This window comes from Semicossyphus pulcher, unplaced genomic scaffold (genome assembly GCF_022749685.1).
Source record: "Semicossyphus pulcher isolate SPU_LCO1_2020_fin unplaced genomic scaffold, fSemPul1.0.p SCAF_19, whole genome shotgun sequence".
In the NCBI taxonomy this organism is placed as follows: domain Eukaryota; kingdom Metazoa; phylum Chordata; class Actinopteri; order Labriformes; family Labridae; genus Semicossyphus; species Semicossyphus pulcher.
In genome coordinates, this window is record NW_027211692.1 from 9,668,599 (window position 1) to 9,690,480 (window position 21,882).

The 21,882-nt window shown below is 43.5% G+C and overlaps 1 protein-coding gene across 1 annotated transcript; it reads right to left on the reverse strand.

Moving 5' to 3' along the window:
* Positions 1-1,351: 1,351 nt before the first annotated feature.
* On the reverse strand, positions 1,352-9,104 carry hic1 (hypermethylated in cancer 1). Its single transcript, XM_069668686.1, has 2 exons — positions 8,976-9,104; positions 1,352-4,398 (listed from the first exon to the last, which is right to left on the reverse strand). The coding sequence occupies exons 1-2, from the start codon at positions 9,025-9,027 to the stop codon at positions 2,213-2,215; spliced, it is 2,238 nt and encodes a 745-aa protein (XP_069524787.1). The 5' UTR covers positions 9,028-9,104; the 3' UTR covers positions 1,352-2,212.
* Positions 9,105-21,882: the final 12,778 nt, after the last annotated feature.

A 21,882-nucleotide genomic window follows, 5' to 3' on the forward strand; every position in this document is an offset into this window, starting at 1 on the left:
CCTTTGAAAACAATGGAATTGGTCAGACCGACAGAAGCCTCTTGGAGGACACACAACAGAAAATGTATACCGCATAGTACAAATAAAAAATGTTAATATCACATGTTATTTCTCCCCCATAAAACTGTAACAAGATGTATAAACACAGAAATAACCACAGGTTTAACACAGGACAAGCGCCCTGTAAATAAGAGAATAAAAAAGTGTGTGTGTAAGAGTGTAAGTGTGTGTTGGCATCGTTATTTAAAGGTTTAGTAAAGCTTAGCGTCCCCACGCTGGGTTCAGTCCTGAGGTAAGCACCAGTTTCACGTGCGCTGCTTTCATTTCAAATCAAAATAAAGAAAGTAAGTGACAGAAAACAACATGTTTGATATGATCATATGCTACAGAGAAGAAGCCCTTAAATTATTGTTACATTAAAAAAAACAATCCCAAAAGTAAGGCACATTGTCTCTGTAATTTTTTTAAGCCTTTAAGATTCACTACGTCTATCACAGTGTATTTATGGCTTTAGTCTTCACATTCACCCACTGAGGTTGCTGTTGGCACTATAGTGGTCAGACATTTCTAATCTGGATCAAGGACGAGTAAAAGCAGAAAAAGAAAAGAGCAAGAATGTTCTGTGGAATCAACATTAAAAGACTAAAATGTGCCGTCTACCCGCAACCTTTAAGTAAGTGCTCTTTTGTTTTCACGCTGGAGGAACTGCCGGTGAGCCGGCGCAGAAGTATTCTCTGTTTCCGCGCTTGATACCAGCAAGAGGAGGAGGAGGGGAGGGAGACATTTGCTGGGCTGTGATGTGGTGTTAATAAGGGGATCAGAGGGGTGAGATGGCAGGCATGAAATGGGACATGGTGCCGGCGAGCAGTGCGAATTGTCCAGGAGAAAGTGAGATTTCACAGGGATTACTGAGGCACAGCAGCTGGGGTGTGCTGTTCACCCGCCGGCTTCCAGGGAAGACCCACAAACCCCTTCTTATGTTCGTATCACGGGCAGATTAGCAGCCGGCTATGTGTGTGTGAAGAGAGAGGGGGGTCTGTGTCTGTTAGTGCAGCTCTCACTTTGGCCTGTCAACAGTAGCAGGGACGACAGGGGGGATCTGACTACTGCTACATGATTAATCATCAGGCTAATGTGAATTTAGTCATTGCTCAAACGACAGATTTTAAGTGTCATTAATTCTGACCTGTCCCCTGCCTCCCTTCTCGGCCGCATCCACTATTGTTAATACCACAACATTTCAGAGGCTACACCCATTCTTCGAAGACTCTACAGTCATCATAAGCAGGGATCAGTGTGTCATCAGTTGGGTATGTGCAATCATGTCCCAGTTCTGAGGTCACAGGGCCGAGCTCGCTGCATCTCAATAACAAGTGAAGGCTCAAGGATGTTAGTAGAAATGCAAAAGGAACTTTTAGCTTAGCTTTAAGCTGACTTTAAGGCTGATTAAGCTACCATTAATTTCACATCAAATGAGATCTTATCTGTAGGGGCAGTGGGTCACTTTAAGAAATGTGGAGGAAATAAATCGGAGGATTTAACTAAACGCTGAAGCAATTTCTCTTATCGCTCAGTCATTTCCTTTGGGGGAGAGGACGAAGGATTTGGAGAAGCTTGGAGAGTGAGATACATAAAATGTCCAGTACCCCAAAAACAAAACAAAAACATAAAAATACATCCTCCCATCACTTTAAAGTCCAGAAGAGTTGGCTTATTCATTTGGTAAAAGTTCCGCTCAGGTCTGGACCGAGAACCCTGAATCTTGTCCTTATGTGCTTTTTCTCTGTTTTTGTACACAGGTTTAGGGTCAGATTGCAACGCTTCCTTGCAACAGTTTCTCTTTGGATTTCACCATCATACAAAAATAAATAAAACAATTTCATTTTGGTGTTCAATTTTGTCACTTTGGCTCAACGGCTGTGATTGTTTGTTTGCATACACTGTACATAAATACTGCACGTCTTTGTGAGAGTGTCCCTTGGTCACAGAATGGCACAGCTCCTTTAGGAAGGAGGACTTTAAGACGCATTAGATGCATAGAAAGGCACTTACAGTCTACACATGGTGGTGTGCATAGGTAGACCAATTCATTTTGGCCTGAGTCTGAGGTGCAGAGGAGATATTGAGTTGAGGTGAATGGCTTTTGAATACTGCAAGTTGTGTGTGCACACAGACCTATTTGGTGATTGCCATTTAAACCAGTCATGTGGTCTTAGCTTGGGGAGTAGCGGTCAATGGTACGGGCTTCAGAGAGGGCCTGTGTTGGAGGGGGGAGGGGTTGGCCCAGGATGTCCATCTTGTCGTGGGAGAGGCCCAGGTGCTCCGAGGCCAGTTTGGACAGCGGGTAAAGGCTCTCCATGGCCTTTGCTTCGGCTAGTTGCTGGGCTTGGATGAGCTCATTAGCCTTCTCCAGCTTCAGCCCCAAATGCTCGGCTGCGTATTTAGTCAGAGGATAGATGCCCTCATTAAAGTCCAGCTTCATTTTTCCATCCGTTGTCAGGCCCCCTGCTGAGCCCCCGCTGCTGTGCATCTTCATGTGGCTGATGAGGTTGCGCTGCTGAGCAAACTTTCCCCCACACACCTGACATTCGTAGGGTTTCTCCCCGGAGTGGATGCGCATGTGCTCGGTGAGGCGATACTGGCGGGTGAAGCGCATGCCGCAGGAGTCGCAGGCAAAGGGTTTAAGGCCCAAGTGGCTCCGCATGTGGCGCGTCATGGTGCCGCGCTGCGTGAACTTCTTACCGCAGATGCTGCAGGGGTAAGGCCGGGTCAGCCAGTGGGTCTTCTCATGCTGCCTCAGAGTGGCGGGGTCTTTGTAGGACTTCTCGCAGGAGGAGCAGCGGTAGGGTCGGATCATCTCCACGATGCCACCTCCACTCAGACCCTGGCTGGACTTGGTCTCCAGGTGGGACAGACTGTTCAAACTGTTGCTGCTGTTCAGGCTCCCGTAACCGTTTGTGTTGCTGCTCAGGTTTTTGGTGCTGCTGTTATTGCTGTTTCCCATCTCCCCTCCAGAGTTGCCGTACAGCTCTTCCTCCGTGTGCGTCTCCACGTGTGCATTGAGCTGCTCCGAGCTCGGGAAACCTTTGTCACAGGGGATGCAGACGTACAGATTGTCTCCGAAGCTCTCCGGCTCATACGGCATGTGGAATCTCCCCATCGCTCCAGGAGGGGAGGGGCGGCCTTCGCTGCTGCCCGTCTCCTCTGTGCCGGACCCACTCTTGTCATCTGCTCCTTCACTGTCCTCCCCGGCCTTGTGGTGGTTGTGATGCTGGTCTCCATTTTCACCTCCCTCCTCCTCATCCTCTTCGTCCTCTTCATCTTCAGCTGGGTATGGCTCAGGTTTCACCCAGCGGTAGATGTTGCCCATGTCTCTGCCGGCCTCTGCACCTTCAGCTGGGTTGTCAGGGCTGGGAGGGCACAGGTAGCGATCTGTTCCCTGGGAGCCTGAGCGGTGCAGGTGGGGGAGGTGTGGGGCAAGAGGCTGGTTCAGATGGGGGAAAGGTGGAGGAGTGAGGGAGCTTGCCTGGTCAGTGGACTCCATTTTCTCTGAGGGGAAGGCCCTGCCATTCGTCCCGTGCATGGGACTGGTGCGTCCGCTCAGAGACCCGTCTCGCTCCTCATCGTTGTGGGTGTTTGCCAGATGAGAGGGTGTGTGCTGGGACTGGGAGTTGGGACTTTTCTTGGAGAGATCGAGGCCATAGTTGGGGGAGCAGTTCCTCTCTGGATGGGCTGTGCGGCTGAACTGGGCAGGCAGAGCCGGCTGCAGGGAGGGGAACACCTGAGAGCCCTGGTTGGAGGTGGGGGCATATAGCTCCCCAGCATGGATGGCTAGTCGATGGGGAACCAGCTCCTCTAGTGGTGGTGCCCTGGCTGCATGGCTGTGGCAGGACTGAATGACAGGAGTAGAAACCCTATACCTGCCCCCGCCTAAGCCCAAACTAGCGGGCCCCATCTTTGGGTAAGGCAGAAAAGCAGGATTTGGGCGGGGAGGGTACTTGCCATTTCTTTTCAGCTTCTTTTTACATAAAGCCACCAAGTCAAGCAGCTGCAGGTAGCTGGCTGCTGCCAACACGGCCCCCAGATTGGGTTCAGCGGGAGAGGTGGGGTCTCCGTCGCTAAGGCGGCCCGTGTAGATGTAGTCCAGAATGACCCTGAAGACCCCTGGACTCACCATTTCGTGGTCGAGGTTGATGAGATTGTCATGGACCACCAAAGATTTCAAGTAGAGGCTGCTGGCAGCCAGAATGTTCTTGTGAGCTCTGAAGAGGGCGTTCTGCACCACGATGATGACATCACACAGGAAGCCCTTGGTTCGCTGGCTGTTGAGCTGCAGGAGGAGATCCCTAGCATGACTTGGAACGTCCATGGCATCCAGCATCGTCTTCAGTCCGCCACCTGGAACAACAGACATCCATTAAATGTCATGCAGCAATTACAATATCTATACATAAGAAAACAATGAATCTGTTATTTCCTGTGCCAAAAGAATTATTATTTATGCATTTTATAAAGCTTTGAAAAGTTTTACACATAAGCCCATGTTAAAATATATTTCAAATGTTTCATTGCAAATAAGAAATTAAAAGAACCTTGTAGTATTAATATGTAGACAAAAAAATACTTTGCATACAGACACATTAATGTGGTTTAATTTAGATGATCTAAAAATACAAGATTTTATTTTGAAACAAAGCCCTTAATTAAATTGAATTTTAATGCAAACTTTTTAAATTGTGTTTCCATGTTTGTTAATTCATTTGAAAGTCAAGCTTTAAATATTTACATGATCATGTTAAAGTCATAGTTTCCACTTGTACAGGGTGCAGAACTACGTATGGAAAGTGCACGTGAAGGCCTCTCAGTTAAAGTTAACTTTTGCAAAAGTTTGCAATTATCATTCACATCATTATCGGAAATCCACACATTCACTTCCTTTTTCAGTGCGCAAAACAAAAAGAGAGCAGAATTCAGAGAAATTCAAGAAAGCGCTTATATATATTCTGTAGCTGCTGGCCTGCTGATAAAGTATTCCAGAGGTGGTGTGCAGAATATTAAACAAAGCAAGGGATGAATGTTTCACAAGCATGATGAACAGCAGGTATAAACCTGCAGGGAAAGGACACATCCAAAAAAAGGTAGCTGCATCGGCTCCTCTTTCTGCCCAGTCATATAAGGAACAGGGAGCGCACTGGATGTAAATCAGCACAAAAAACGTATGCACACACGCTCACACAATCATGCACACTCAAATATCAACACTAATTGTTCCATCAAGCCTAAAATAAACAGCTGCAAGCATGAAACATCATGTATTGTTCACGCAGTGGCATCTGAGGATAGTTTACTTACGAGATTAAACGTCTCAAGTCGTCCCTGAGGGCTTAGACGCACTGATGGGAAACAAGCAACTAAATAAATATCATGTCATCTGTGTGATCACGGTCTTCCTGACACCAGCTCATTCACTTCTTGTTTATTTCATTCAGTGTTCACAGCCCGCATAAGAAAGGGGAAGTGTGAATCTATATTTACAACAAGAAAAAACTTGAATAATGTTTAACTGAGGAATTCTGGATAATTATAAATAAAATATCACACGTCTATTTCTGTCTCTTACAACATACTGCCGCTTCAACTGTGTCTTCTCCAAAAGAAAGGTCACCCCTGAGTGCAATTTGAGCGTTTTAATTTGGTGAATGCATGTTCAGCATCAGGCTGGGAAGTAACATCAGAAGGGAAAGTCATCATGATGAAGTAGGAAATGAAAAGTCAGAAGAGGTATGACATTGAGCGTGTGATCGTGCAGATAGCAGTCATCAATATGAAAGAAAAAAAAGGTTAAAATTCCAAAAATTATCCCAAAAAGTAATAATTTTATTTCAAAAGGTGCTTTCCTAATATTTACTCATATTACTCGTACGCTTAAGGGAAAACTATAAATATAAAGAGTTGTGTGTGGCAGGTTTAGGATGGTTAACGCTCCGTCAGGTTTCCCGTTGTCATCTACTGTTTCCACTCCTGGTTTCCGTCTGGCTTTGATTACTCAAAGCTCATATTTTACTATAAAGTCTCAACGTCGGTCACATCAAATGTGTTTAGAAATGAGGGGTTATATGAGGAATAGGCCCAAGAACTTTCCACAACTTGCTGAGCCTTTGCGTGAGCGGGTGTTCGGTTCACTGTTACTGGTAACTGCGCGGAGCAGGGTGACAAGTTGTGTACTCGCACACACACACACACACACACACACACACACACACACACAAGCAATGTACATTCTCGTCTGTATGCGGTCTACAGCGCCCAATTGTGCAACACAGGTCAAATGCATTAGAAGTCAGAAAATTAGGCTTTTTAAATCCGGATTCAGACGACAGGTTTAAAAGAAGAGCGTTAAAGACATTGAAATCAGATTTGAAAGCACTTTTGCACATTTCTAAAAATCTTTCATGATACAGGAGAAAAAGTTGACGCGTAAAACAACAATTTTGTGCACCTGCAATGTTCTGTGCAGACAATTCTCTACAAAGTATTTTTGTCTTGTGGTGACAACAGTCAGAGTGGCTGTGGGTTTCCCATCAACACAAAAAGGATCTCTTTTCTCTCACAGTCTAAATCGGCTTTTCGAGAAGCTGCTGTACCTCTTAAAATATCTGCGCTCACTGTTTGATGTCGCCTACCGACAAAAAGTGAAAGGCCACAGTAAAACATGTTCTATAACACTCTCGATCTTGATGGCGTGTGTTAGCTCACTGCATCCTGTTAGGAAGCCATCGACGATTGCAAAGATATTAAGTCAGAAAACAGCCTGCTACATAATGTTCTTGTAAACACAGGCAAAGCTTGCACTACACTTTGTGTTCTTTCTTTCTTACGTTAAACAAGCAAAATACATCATTTTCTAGGTTGCTCATACAGCACAGTGGCCTGAGGGAAGGATAATCGAGTTCCCCTGGCTGTTTTCATCTGAAAGCTTTCTTTCTAATGGCCCGTCACCATGCGGAGGAAATGAAGATGTTACAGATGTAATCAGTGGTGACTGCGACAAGTTATTTGCATTAGATTAATATTCATCGCTCTTGTGTTTTCTCTGTTTTGTCACTTAGGTGGTTTGGGGGTGACGCACGAGACCAAACTCCCTACCTCTACATGCAGCCTCAGTCACATAAACACTCCACACATCTGCTCAAAATGTTGTGTAGACATTTTCTTTCATCTCAATTTGCTGCCCATGCTCAGGTCGCCCTGTATATTTTAGAGCCTGTTTCACTTTGTCAACGTATAGGCTATCTTTAAATTATGAGGAAACACTCCAATACAGTCAGAATACATTTCCACTGTTTTATATTCAACTAATTTATTTTTGCACACGTTTGTGACTTAAAAGAGGAAAATGCACACTCAAGACGCCTCACTTGCAATAAATAACAAACTGTGTTTCACAATAAGCTTAGAAAAAAGCGCATCCTGTGGTGCAGATGGAGTATAGCAAGAGGTGAAAAGTTGGGTTTTAGTCAGCAGACATCATGGGGAGTCAGAGTCAGTTTCCTGTTTGACTGCTGTAATTGCGTATCTTGAAAAAAAAGATCACACACCTAGAAAATACTGCAGAGTAACAGCTTCTTAATCTTCAGTGAACTTGAACAGGATATCAGATAAAATAACATAATTATGATATAGTATTAATCAGCACTTACATTTATGTTTCAACAGTTTAAGTTGTCAATGTTTGGATCCCAATCATTTAATACTGTGCAGGATTTCCTGCAAATCATTTGTATTATTTTATTTGCATAACTTATTTACATTTTTGATGATTGATGGGCAATGCTTTTATTTGAAAATGTAATAAAAATATACTGCATTTAAGTCGTATTTGCATCTATCAGGGTTCAGCAAGGAGCAAGACTTTAAATGAATTGCTCATTTAACGTCACTTTCTTGTATCTGACTACTTAACGTCGCGTTTTGCATGCAAACATTAAACAGTCTGCTGACTTGGTGTTTCTCCTCTCTGTCTGTTTCTCTAATCTAGTTTTACTCTGCAGCTCTCCACAGATCGTACAGTAAACCGAATCACATCTATTTGAGCTGCAGCGCCTCATCCTTAAAAGTTTCACATCATCTCCGCAGCCCTAAATCACCCCCAGAAACACGCAGATTTCTACTTATTGTACATGAATGTGTATGAGACAGCTGTTTCTTCTTCTGGCCGGTCAACAGCACCGAGAAGCAGCTTTTTACATGGAGAGGCGATAACATGAAGAAAACCAGAAATTCATGCATTAAAAATATTTCTGAAATACTTTCTATTGTGTCAGTGTTCGCCTGAACTCAGTGCTGACATTGTAACACACACTAAACGGCCTGTTTTATATTGTCCAAACGGAACATTGTGATTTGCTGCTTCCTTCTAAAATTTATTACAGGATTATGAAGAAGCTCAGGTTCCCCTTTAACAGAGGTGGACCTTGCCTTTAACTTTTACAGGCAGCGTTAAATTATAACATCAAAACACTTCTTAAAAATAATAAAACGCGAAGCTGAGATCTTGAAAAAAATTATTTTGCAGAGTGAGAAATAGTTTTGTTTTATTTTGTAGTCCAACCGGAAATTTTAGATCGTTTTGCTTATTTTTGAAGCATGGTGTCTCGAAATCTGCTACTGATACTTTAAACAGATTATAGGATTTTTTTAACAAACTAATTTTCCCGCCTGTGCATAATTAATTTTTGTAATAAAAAGATTTAGTAGACTCGAATTAAATGCGGTAAATATGGCATATAAATATTCTACAGGAATTAAAACAAGGCAAAAGGAAGCACGATTTAAAATACGTACTATTAATTATTTAACGACTAAATTTAAAAGTATTTCCTTCCTGACAGCACAGCCTGTAGCTACGCTTTAAAGAATAAAAGCCTAAACATCATCCCTGCCCTGTCCTCGCGCAGCAGCGCCTCAGCTCTTACCTGCATGCCCGATGTCTTCTGCCATCCGATCTAAGTCTCCCTTAATGATCATCTCAGCAGCCTCCAGGAGTCATATCTGACGTTTCAGCTTTGAACTGCCAGCCTCCAAAAAACCATGCCAGTTTTCCGCGCGCGTCTGCCAGCTCTTTTTTTATGATTATTAATTGATATGAATTTCTTGTCGCTCCTTAGGTCCGTCCTCCCACCCACTTTCCTCCCTCTCTCCCTCTCTCTGTGTGTCTCTCTGCCCCTCCTCTCCCCCTCTTTCTCATCCCCTCCTATAAAAAAATACGTGCTTAGACCAGCATCAGTTTCCTCCTATTTTTTTCTAGTAATTTCCTTAGCTATTTTTGAGTCGGAGCAATAACGCGCACCGGGATGATAATGGAGCCTCTATGCGCCTTAAGTGTTTTAGCGCCCCGTGTGATGTCAGTCTATAATAAAACTAAAAGGTAACATCGAGGGCAGGAACTTTAAGTGACCCCGACTTGAACTTCTCAACACATCGTCTTAAAGAGACAGGCAGCTATTGTACACACACGTATATGTTGCTTATTTACGATCGGCTGCGTACTTAAGCTGTGGAGAGGAGTTTGTCGATGGAAAACTACTGGTTGTTAAAACCTTTTCTTTATGTCAACGACCTTTAAGAAATTAATTCCCCCAAAATCATCCCCTTCCATATTTAGTCCCTTTGGCCAAAATGTCATCAAATTTAATCATAACTCGTGTTTGCTTTTTTGAAGAGTTTGATTTAGAAGGTAAATTCATAAATGTTGGTATTATGAGATTGCTATTTTAAATGAATGCAATAAAACTGCTAAATAAATGTGTGTTACACCTCCCTAAATAACTCATGGAGCTTTAAAACCCCCCTGGCTTCACTTGAAAAGCAAAATTAGAGTAAGGTGTAAAGTATAGGGGGTTGGTAAAACGCAACACTGTAAACACCTCTCTCTCTCTCTCTGTCTCTGTCTCTGGTGAGACACCTGCTTTGACGTGGAAAAAATAAACCTTCACCCATCAGCCGCACATGCGGATGAAAGAGAACAGTTTACTCTTTCTCTGACTGTGTTGTAGGTAAATGAGCAGACGCCCTTTAAAGTGGCAGAACAAGAGCATAAGGCCGTATTTTGATGTTAAAATAACGCCCCCCCCTACTTAAAAAAGTGCGTGTAAATATTCTTATCATAGTAACATAGCATTATAATAATTTCCATTGTCTCCATGCAGTTACCAAACTCAATTTAAAGCTAATTATTAAGACATTTATTTTACGTTTATATCTTATTTTAAGCCCATAAGACTACATCTTAAGCTAAATATCATCTTAACAAGACCTCCTGAGACCTGAATGATTTAAACAAGCATATATGAAGATTCAAACCTGAAACACTAAAAATATCCAGTACAACCGACTGCACACCAGATGAGCTCGAGGCCGGACATGCCCATATGATCCAGATGCTGGAGCCCTGTCTGTACTGGAAGCTACATCAGGACCACGAGTTAGAACAAAATGACATTAAATACATTAAAACCTGGATTTTTAAACTCGTCATAATAGTCCAGGGAAAGCAGCTCACTGTGACACAGTGTATCATCACACGTCAGCTTTGATGCCCTCCGTGCCCGTCTGTCGTATCATAGTCTTACCTCGGACTCATGTCTGGTGCTCTGGCCGAATGTCTGCTCTCCTTTTCGGCATTCCCTCATCCGGACCTCCGCAGATTCCTCCAGATCCGACTCTCTCCAAACTTCTCTTCCGCGTATTTTCCCTGCCTGTTCTCTCCCGGTTTTCTCCCTCTTTCACTCTCTGCCATACACCGGATTTTCTCACGTGTTAACGAGACTATCTGACACTTCAGACTGTGTAAGGGTCCGGTCGGACCAAACCTGCCGGCGGAGACTTTACGCGCACAGCGACACCCAATGGCGCACTCAGTCCCACTGGACTTACTGTCATGGAGGACACGCAGCTGTGGATAGGGGGGACGCTGGGGGGTGAAAAGGTATGAAAGCTATGACCTCTAATTTGTGAGTATAATATATTAAAAAAACACAGTAAACTATAACCCATACAACCTATAAATCCGTCATACAGTATATTTATAAGGTGTTAATGCAGGAAATCTGGCTAATGATGGATTATGTCAGCATAAAAACACACTTGTGTGTCAATTTAGTCAAGGTAGGCTGATTTGTACTACTTCCTGTACCACCAGATAATTTACTCTAATAAAATGCTGCATATTTTGTTTGTGTTTTATATGTTTTGTGTGTAAAATGCTCATTTGAAAGTAATAAAAGGTAGAGTATTTGCACAATATTTTCCTGAGAAAATCTGCAGTAAAAGTGTAACTTAGTACAAAATGATGAAGTGAAATACAAGTACATGTAATGGTACTTTTAACCACTTAAAAAAGTCTATAAGTGTTGTATCCTGATAAATAGGACTATCTGTAAACTAATAGCACTCCAACCTGTCATATAAAAAGAAAAGATGCCCTTTGACACCATGTTTGCCTGTTCAGGGGTTATTTTGGTTGTAACTGTCACTAAAGGCTAAATAATCCACGTCTGAATAGTTGAAATAACTCATCTCCAGAGGTATGCTGAGCCAGTGTATTGCTGGCTTCAGCTTCTGTAAAATAGATACCTTTAAATGATTTCAGTACACTGTAGTGAGCAGGAGTCATTAACTTTGTACAAACATTAATACTAATGTATATTTAATCATGTATTTTGATGTCTTGTGTCAGAAAGGCCTGTCTCTTATTATTCCCTCCAGTGTTTCCACAGTCACCCTAAGGTGTTTGAAAGGCCGCAGATTGAAACTGATGAGAGTAATTATTTTACTATCACAGCCGTCGTTAACGGACAGCCGCTGTGATGCAGAGAAACACTTACCAGACTGAGGCCTGTTTGTGTCTGCTGCCATCACAACAGCAGCTGACAATCTCATAAAGCACGCGGGGTCTCTTCCTCTCAAAATGATCTGAGTCCAAGGTGCTGCCGTTTGACTGAGGTGATCCGAATCACCCCCGTGGTCCTGGTGGAGTGGAGGAAGGTATTGTCTCCCGCTTCCATGTTCCCTCGATGAACTGCTGATAACCTCGCAGACCTGTGCAGGAGAATGGATGTGTTGTATCAAGGATGTGACAGCGGGTTTCAATTCATGGTCCAAAATAGGTTTTTCCAGCTACGGGACCACGTCAGGTTTGTTCTACAAGACTGATTTCCTTCTGTTTAAATTAACACACATTTAAAACAGACTAACTAGTGCAGGTGGTGTTATTGTTGTTGTTGTTGTTACTGCTACAGTTTTGTGGGAATTTATCTTATTATAATCTTTATGTATCTTAATGGCTTGATGTATTTCACAATATCTCTTTGAAGATAACAAGGGCAATTTGAAAACAAAGAAATATATGATGTATATAATTGCATTCAAGACATCTGATGGGTTACACATATGCAGGATTTTGAAGTTGGTAGCTGATTACAGAACAACAATCCAACTAATCAGTGAAATATGTGATGTTTTCTGTTTAATTGGCTGCACTTAGATTAGCCTGTGCAGCAACATAGCTTTGCTTAGAGTCCAGGTTTAAGTAGTCATGTCACAGAGAGCTCAGACCTTTGCATAAAAAAGATGGGTTACAGCCAGGAGTTATAAAGAACTGACATATTGACATGTTATGTAATAGTAAAACCATGCGGCGCACAGCTAGAACAAAAAGCAAATAAAGGGGTTTTATATGCTAACAGCGGCCTGTAAAAAAAGTATGATTCTATAGAAACTAATGTTGGTTAATTTGTGTTTTCTTACATGTCTGTGGGTACAGCTGTTGTCTTCCCAGACACACTTTATCTCTCTAATCAATCAGCCCCCGGAGGCCTGCGCTGGACATTCAACTTCAGCCTGTCAAAACACAACTTAGCATACCGTAATCTGCAGCGCTGCAAACCTGAAACGCTGAACTTTTAATGAACTGAAAAAGCCTTCAAATTGCTGCTTGTAAGCAATGATTCAATTAAAGCTGCGAGAGCCCGAGCCACAAGCACAGTCCAGAGAGCCCATCCCAAAGACCATGCATGTCTACTTCCCCCAGAAGACCAACACTCAGTGAGGAGAGAGAGCTGGAGATAAGGCAGGCCGGTCAGCCAAATCCCTTCACAGTCTGCTGTCACCCTCTAAATCACACACCTTTCCCAGCCTTTCTCCAAATGCAGGTTTTTACATGCGACATATATCTTGCAGAAGCTTTGTGAGCTGGATATGGAAACACAATGAGGAGGCGAACTTTCTGAATGACTGCAGCCAACTTTTCAGACATCTGTGAGCGGATATGTTGCAGGGTCACAAAGTCTCTTGGGCCCAAAGCACCTCGTTTCAATTTAGCTTTGAGAGAAGAATTTTGCAATCACCTTATTATTGCTCACTCTCTGGCTGCCAGCACCGGGACAGAGCACGACTGGACAATAGACAGGACGGGCTAAAAGTGATCTTAACACCTCACAACAGACCATCAGAGTGCAATGTCCCACACTTTTCTCAACTACTCACACAAGACCTTTTGCTCTCTCGTATTTCTTTCATTCTAATCAATCATCCCTCTCTCCTCTCTTTCTTTCTCTCTGGACATGGCCACACATATCTCCAGATGCTTGCTGTGACCGCCCAACCAAACCAGACACGCCCCCCTCCAGCTTCAGATTCCCTTCACCACCAGAAATTGAATGCTCGGCTCAACATTTACACACAGACCTCTCTTAATTCATCCTAATGAGCACTTTTGCGACAGCTTTAGAGCATAGGCGTGCAAGGCATGTCATTTGAGCGAGCGGAGCTGTTGTGTGCGTTGGGTCGCTATTCTTGTTTGCCAATCTGCCTGTGATGGAAGATTATGGTGCCATGTTGAGAGCCAGATCAACAATACTTGATTTATAACACGCCTACTTGACTTTTAAAAACATTTTTACACAAAGGGAAAAGTGTAAATGCAAAATACAGTAGTTTCTGGTATTCAGTATGTTCATAGCATATTTCGTTTTTGCCCAATATTTTTGGCTAGGTTGCTTTCATCAGTAATCAGTTATCTACATTATGATAAACAGACAAATAATAATAATAAAAGGTATTAAAAGCATTCGCACAATATACAAAACAATAAACATACAGTTTTATTACTTTCTTGGCAAGAGTCAGGGTTACGAGAAGATTTATACCTCTCTCAGGTCTGTACAGTAAATACGAAGCTACAGCTAGCAGGCAGTTAGCTTAGATTAGCTTAAACACTAGAAACAGGAGGAAACAGTTAGCCTGCCCTTGTCCAGACTTCAGAATATCTGTCAACCAGCCTCAATTAAGCTCAGTAATTAGCACATTTTAGTGGGGCTTTGGACAAAATTAGACTAGCCGTTTCCCCCTGCTTCCTGTATGAAGCTAAACTAAGCTAATCACCTGTTGGCTCCAGCTTCGTTGTTAGCTTACAGAAACGAGAGTGGTGTCAATTTTCTCATCTTACTCGATAGAATGTGAAAAAGCGTGCTCCCAAAATGTCAAACCATTCTTTTAACCCCCCGAAATTTTCTTTGTCGTATGAAGAGAAAAGAAATTAAATAAACCTTTCATAGCTGAGGGATAAGGACTCGTTCTCTGGCAGGGCTGTGCACGGACATTTTCGGGGGCAGGGGCTCAAGAAACAAAAAGGGCATGTGTCCCGCCAACATGCACTCCCACCCTGATGTTGTCACACCGCCGCCATCCATAATCATACATTATATTGATAACATGGGAACATGTTTATATTCCACTGAACCACATTATTCCAGATTTGACATGTTTTCATGAAAGTAATGCAGTCAGTATTCAGTTGTTTCGACTGATTCAGTCTCGTTACATCAGTGGTGTCCTTGAGAAAGACAGTTTGGAGGGATGCAATTTAATGGCATTCAAACAAATCATACCTTTCCAGTATGTAGACTTTATAAATGTGGCATGGTTCAAGCTCTACAGATTGTATCACCCTGTCTACAACAGAAATTCACATCGACATCACACATACCATACCCACAAATTAATTGCATGTTTGTTGCCGTGCATGACGGAGAAAACGTCTTTCAATGAAAATTAGACTAGCTTGATTTCTAGCGAGTACAGACTACAGATAACGAGGAAATTACAGCCAAGTCCTTCCAAACATAAAAAGTAAGTGTTGTTTTGGTTGATTTCATAATTAAAACAGTGCCTACCTGGGTGATATCATTCACTGTAACCGAACTGGGGTGGGGCTGGAGTGATGAGGGCGTTTCACGACAAGTCAAGACACGTTGAAAAGTTAACTGAGTGAGACAAAATCACTCGGGAGGGGGTGGGTTGGGGAATGCGCAGTACTTCCTAAATCGATAAGGCATATTTTTTGTGGATACTACTGTACTTTACATTTCTGTCTTTATATTGGTTAGAATAAAAAAAATGTAAATTAAAAAGTAAATGAAGGACAATTATCTACTCTGGGGGCAGAAGGGCAGGGGCTCAAGCCCCCCTTTGGTCCTATCTGTGACTTGCCTGTTCTCTGGGCTAGGGTACATATCAAACTATAAGAAGCTGACAAACAATTTTAAACGGTCCTCCTAGAAGCTCCATTTTTATTGCACTTTAAGAAAAATGTGGAAATTAAGATTTAAGAAAGATAGATTAAAAAAACAGCTAGTGGACGGACTTGACACCAACTAGTCAAGACTTTTTGTTGTTGTCTCCATCATCTCCTGAGAGACGTTTCTTGCTTTAGTAGCTAAATGCTCTACTACGTTCAAAAAAGATAGCCTGCAACTTTGTCTGTTTACTTTTTAGTGCCGAGTGAGCAGCAAAACAAAAGAGATCCGGATTAGAGCACAGAAACAAGCAAGATAAGATAAACCAAAACAATGAGCTGAAAGATGCTAAAATGCTTCGTAACAGATGAGGGATGATTGTTACTTCCAGTGAGCCCTTTCAGATGCACGTTTTTTGTGCTCCATCGTAAATATGGGGGTTTATAGCTGCTTTAAATTTCTAGCACTTCATTGCATTGACTAAAAATTACCTCACAGCACATTTGAATATTTATTCTAAGAGGGTCAAGGTCAACCTAATTGACAACAAGGCCTTGTGAGCTTAGTACAAACTCTTGCACTACAGTGTTTATTAGAGTGTAAATGAGTGTGTCTTTGTGTGTGTATTTGTGTGAAGGCCAGTCCAGTGGCCGTCTGTGCAGCACATGGCTGTCCGATACATGGTCTCTGCTCCCTGGTCTCTCCTCATTAGCCTCACACAGTGCAGCCATTCCCCTCTCGCCCCCTCACCTCCCTCCCTCCCTCCTCCCCCCGTCTGTACCTTCCACTCACAGCGCACACAAGGGGAAGAGCGAACCTTTTGTTTTCTGTGTCCGACCTGCGTTCCAGCCCTCCTTCTCCTCCTCCTCCTCTCCGCCGACTAAATCTCTTTTCCGGCTTGATACTGCTGAAAACCATATGGTGTGTGACATCATCAGGGCAGGAAGCAGAGAGAGGGGAATGGTGGAGAGCTGGGGAGAGATTGGCTTGCCAGGTCTCTGTGCAGTGATGTCAGCAGAAAAGCACTCTGGGAGGCCCGTTGGGGGGTGAGAGCAGAGCAGGTTGGAAATTTTATCTTTTTTTAGTTGGATTTTACTCCCACCTGGATAATCAGGGGCTGAAGAAGGGCGAGTAGAGGGGCAGCGTGAACCATGAAGTTGATTTTTTAACATGACAGGTCATTACTTCCTGTGTCTAGTTTACGTTAGGTGCAGGTGCTGCTGCAGCACATTTCTCCAAAAAGGCTGATTTCCTGTTGAGTTCTTGTGATGCTAAAACCTTCTGCAGATCATTTAACTACTTCATCCTGGCAGTCCCAATCTGCTCACCAGGCTTTATGTCTGTCATAACCCTCCCTCCCCTCCTCCTTTTGTTCTCTGGGTGAACTCTCCAGCTTTGTTGTGCGATCCTGGTCTCCATACCATCACTAGAGACACATCCAGCTCTCTATCAGCACACACAGAGACACACATAAACACTCAGTTCTTCACTCACACAGTCAGCATCTTTCTCCTCCGCACACAAACACACATGCACTGAAATACCCTTACTGATTAATGGCAGAGCTGGGGAGGGTGCCAGGCAAGGAGAGGAGAGGACAAGGAGAGGAGAGGGAGAGGCTGCTGCAGCTGTGGTTTTGGAGTCGGTCTCTGCGCCCCCTTGCTGCCCCCTCTCTCCATCTCCTCTCTGGCTCCTCCAGGGACACACGCCTTGGCCAGGCCCCAGGAACCAGGGAGTCAGGACCAGGCTAAGGGGGAGAAAAAGGGGGGAACAAGAGAGGGAAGGAAGAATATCACAAAAGAAAGAGAAAAACAGAGCTGACCTAATGCGAAAGTATTGTCAGGCAGCACCTACATAAACAGGAGAGTGCATGAGATGTTCCTCAAAGGTTTTCACGGGCAAAGAAAAAGCATCAGATTTCCAAAAACACTTGAGCCTGTTTAAGTTTGTTTTACTATTTGATACGGGTGCTGTCATTTGGTTTTATGTTACAACAAAACCAGAACTCTATTTTCTCAGGGTTGGGAAAACACTACGTTTACTGAAGGAGCTTACATAAAGCTCGGGTGGGCAACTGATTTTAGAAGGGGTTTTTATTTCTTGTCAAACTCTCCTTACATACACACAACAATCGATAAATCAGATTCTCTCACAGGATGTTGCAGGATGCCTGTCGAAATTAATAAAATGATCAAAATGCTTACCTGCCATGCTACGTACTTACCTTCAAAAACTGCACTGATCAACCTGGGTGATTCTTCCACAAGCTAAAGCTAGCAAGCTAGTCGCACAAGGGTGGCATAGAAAGTAGTTGGAAACAGTTAATGTTGACAACACTGCGTTCCTCTCCCAAACTCTCTCACAAAGACTCATCCTGCAGCGACGCAGAGCTCGTCCATTTGTTGGGTGGGGGGACATTTTTCTGGTTGGATGCTTTTAAAATCTCTCATACTTTTGCTGGTTTCTCCGAAGTTGCATATCAAGTTTTATCACCGTTTCCAAGATAATAGCATTTTACGCAAGCACTGGCTCTGTTAAATAGGGGGTATTATGCTGTTTCACATTTTAGGACATATAATGTTACAATGTTGGATGTCCGTATTAAAAAGTGGGTGAAGTTTAAAATCTGTAGGTGAAAGTATGTTGGAGTAATCCCCAGGCTTCTCAGCTCAGTCTGCAGGCTGCTGCGAACGCCAGGTTTCACATAGTTTTTTCTCAGCAGGCTTCAGAGAGCTGGCCAATCAGAAGAAAGTGGGCTTGCAAGGGCGGGGTTTCTTAAAGGGACAGAGTTGACATATACCCCTTTCCCACTGAAATTAGAGCATTGTTTTTCAGACCCGGGAAGACACGCTAATTGTCCGATTGTCTTTTTTCCCATTGCCAGTGAAGTATACTCCTGTTGGTCTCTTTTCTGCTGCGTCACCATCTGATGTCACAAAGGTGCCGGAAACAGGGTTAGTAAACAATGTTACATTGGTTAAGTCGTTATTGTGTCTATTACTCATTCAGTCTGTGTATCAAACTCGGCTCCAACAAATTTGGAACAATGTTCGAGCGCTGCTCGGACGGAGACGGGCAGCATTTGTAGCTGAGATGACAAGGAGTCGCAGGAGTTACCGACGGAGCATAGCATTGTGCCGGAAAGGGGGCGGGGATTAGCGTGTCAACACAGGTTTTGTGTTCCCATCAATGCCGATCGGAGCCGAGGCGATAATTACCAGGGTCTACTGCAGAGTCCTTTGACCCGGGTCTGAATGCCGATTGTAACCTTTCCCACTAAGCAAAAAAGGCGTGTGTGCGCGGGTTTTTGTGGGAGTGGGAAAAGGGCTTGAGTCGTTTCAGGCAGAGGCTGAGCACCAGTGTGAGAAAAATTATGAGTTTTTTTAAACTGTAAATTATGCTAAGCTACTCCACAGGTATCACACAGTAAAATATGAATCTTATAATTAGCATAATGCCCCCCCTTTAAGTATTGTACAGGGGCTTTCCTCTCTCTTAATTTGGAAAGCATCACACTAAGGAGGCAACATTGAGGAATTTTCCCAACTGTTAATAAACTCGTGACTACACCAGTTTTACCAATTACGCCTTGAACTCACATAGTAGCAGATGACGCTTAATATCTGCTGCATTTACATGACTTCAGGAAGAAATAATACTCCACCTGCGGGCTGTGAGTTAACAAACGCAGGGTTGTTCTTATGCATGTGTTTGACATTTAACTGTTCGCATTTTACTTCAGCCCAAATGTGGACCTTCCTGGGACAGAGTACAAATGAGGAAAGGGGACCCAACAAATGTAAGAGAACTAATTACATGCCTAATCTTCCCACAATTCAACAGTTGTACCTCTAATTGCCAGCAGGTGTTAAAATCGCTTAGGCGACATCTTCCTTTGCCTGGAAGTGTGGATTTTTTTCGACATCTGCAGATCTAAGTTGTCTCTGCATGGCTGTCAATTTGTCATCATTTCAGCCACAAGTGGTCGGACGTAAATGGGAACCAGGTTCCGTGTTAAAGAAGGATTTGTCAGATTGATTGAAATCATTGCGACGTTGAAAGATATTCTGGTTGACTGTTGACACATTTGTAAAAATATTTTTGATTTGATGACATGTTTCGTTCAGACGTTTGCTTTGTAGTATGATGTTACACAGCCCCTTAATGTTTGGACTATATCAGTTCCCATTGCATCTCTTCTCTTTGGCATAACTGTGTTATTCATAATGGACAGCTTGAGCTGCTGTTTGTCCTGCAATATGAAATGTACTTTAAGTAAAGGCTAATCCGCAGTGAGTGTCCCTGGGGCCTACATTAAAGAGATTATACTTTTCAGGGTGTACAAAATGCGACGTCTAAAGATGATGGCCAGGGTCTTAAGAATTGTGATTATAAGTAGAGGTTTGTCCACTCCTGACCCTTCCACTGCAGAGGGTCTGAGACAGCCCTCTGTGCAGTTGATTGCAAATCATCAGAGCGCTGCAGTTGTACAGGTTATCAAAAAAAAAAAAACAGGAAGTCATTTTCTCAGAAGAGCAATAAAAAGAAACGGTCTGTGTTTCCTGTACCTTTAATCTGCAAAGACAAACTCTGGTAACTTTCCTCCACAATCCTGCGTTAGTCTCTGAAGGACATGAGGAATGATGAGGAGAAGAGAAACGGCAGAATTTACAGGGAAGCGTGTGGATGAACCACAGATAACAGGCAGTAGATGAACTCTACACGTGGCCGGCCTGCTTCTCTTTTGTAACCTTGTCAAAAGCACTTGTAATAAATTCAGCATTAATGTGCACAGAGGCGGAAAACGTACATGTAACAGGGGAGATTGTTCACTGTCGGGGAGGTTTCTACCGGGGGCTCATCCTCATTAAACCTGAGATAAGCTTATCATGCTAACTGTACTGGGTTAACTCTGACTCATCACACGCGGGATCTTTGGGTACGCATGTGCGTGCTTGAACCCAGAGCGTGATCAGCTCACCCCCGCTGCCCTGCGGTCCTGGGTGAGTGTGTATCTGAGGCCTCCTCTCTCTCTGCTCCCCCCCCCCACACACAACTCTCAGTGTTTTATGGGCTGTGTGCTGCGGTGCGGTGACCTCCCTCTCACCCCGGTGCCACCCAGCCGGTGCAGGATTCAGGCGCGCACGGCCCCTGCCAAAACCCCATAGCGCCACATCTGCAATCCATAAACGCCAGCCACTCTCGCTCTCCTGCTCCCTCGCCCACACCGCCTCTGACTCTCACACTCCTCCATTTCACTCTCTCTCTCTCTCTCCTTCTCTCTCTCACCCACTAACTTTTTTTTTATCATAAAATCCAAATTCTATGCATCCCCCTTTTTGCATTCCTCTGACTGCTTCCTCCCACTACTTCTGGTTTTATTCATGCCAAACATCAACTGGCTCTTCCCTTATCTCTCACTCCCTCACTGCCCCCTTCTCTCCTCCTTCCGTTTCTTTATCCACATCCAACGGAAAAATCTCTCACCCATTATATCTTCAGTGGGAGCCAGCTAAGTGTGGTGGCAGAGAACTGGGAACCACAAGACATTCCTGATCCAAACAGCACTAAGTCACCAGCGTTCACGTCCTCTGACGCTGCCAAACACACACTTCACTTATGGGCTGGACTCGGCTTTACCACGTCGCAGTTGTAGTCCCCAAACAGCTCGATGTTTATCTGTTTCAAATTGATAGTGTCAGGGAAAAATGCATCCACACTCAGAGCCATTTTTGTACATGTGTTACTTTAAGCATTCTCCATCGAGGGGGTATTGAATTCCCCCTCCCCTTGCCATGAACTATTGGCCAGCAGAGCACAAAACACCCCTCCCCTCGGCTTTAACAAGATGTGTTCAACACATCACTGTAACTGTGCCCTTGCCTTTACACATGCAACAAAAAAAAAACAGGAAAGTAGGAAATAAATTGAGTGTTACCACAAAACTGTCCAGAGCTCCCAGCTTGCCCCCCATGGGCAATAAAGACATTAGTCTTTCTCAATTGTATTATCTTTCTTCTTCAGCTCTTTCCACTGTAATCATATAAAAATGCACAGAGTGAACTTTTGCTCCCCTCCATTTCTTGGATCATGTTCTCCTCTCCATCCCAAAGTCTTCACCTTCTGCTTTCCCAGACATATTGGCATGCCTCTGTGCTGCAGTCCCAACACAGCCCAAGGATGAATCATGTAGCTGCAAGCATGCAAGAGCTCACTTTTATGATAAATATTGCAATTCATAAATCTGTGCATTCCTAAGAAAGGAGGAAAACTGTGGAGCATTTCAGCTTCAGTTCGAAAGCAACAG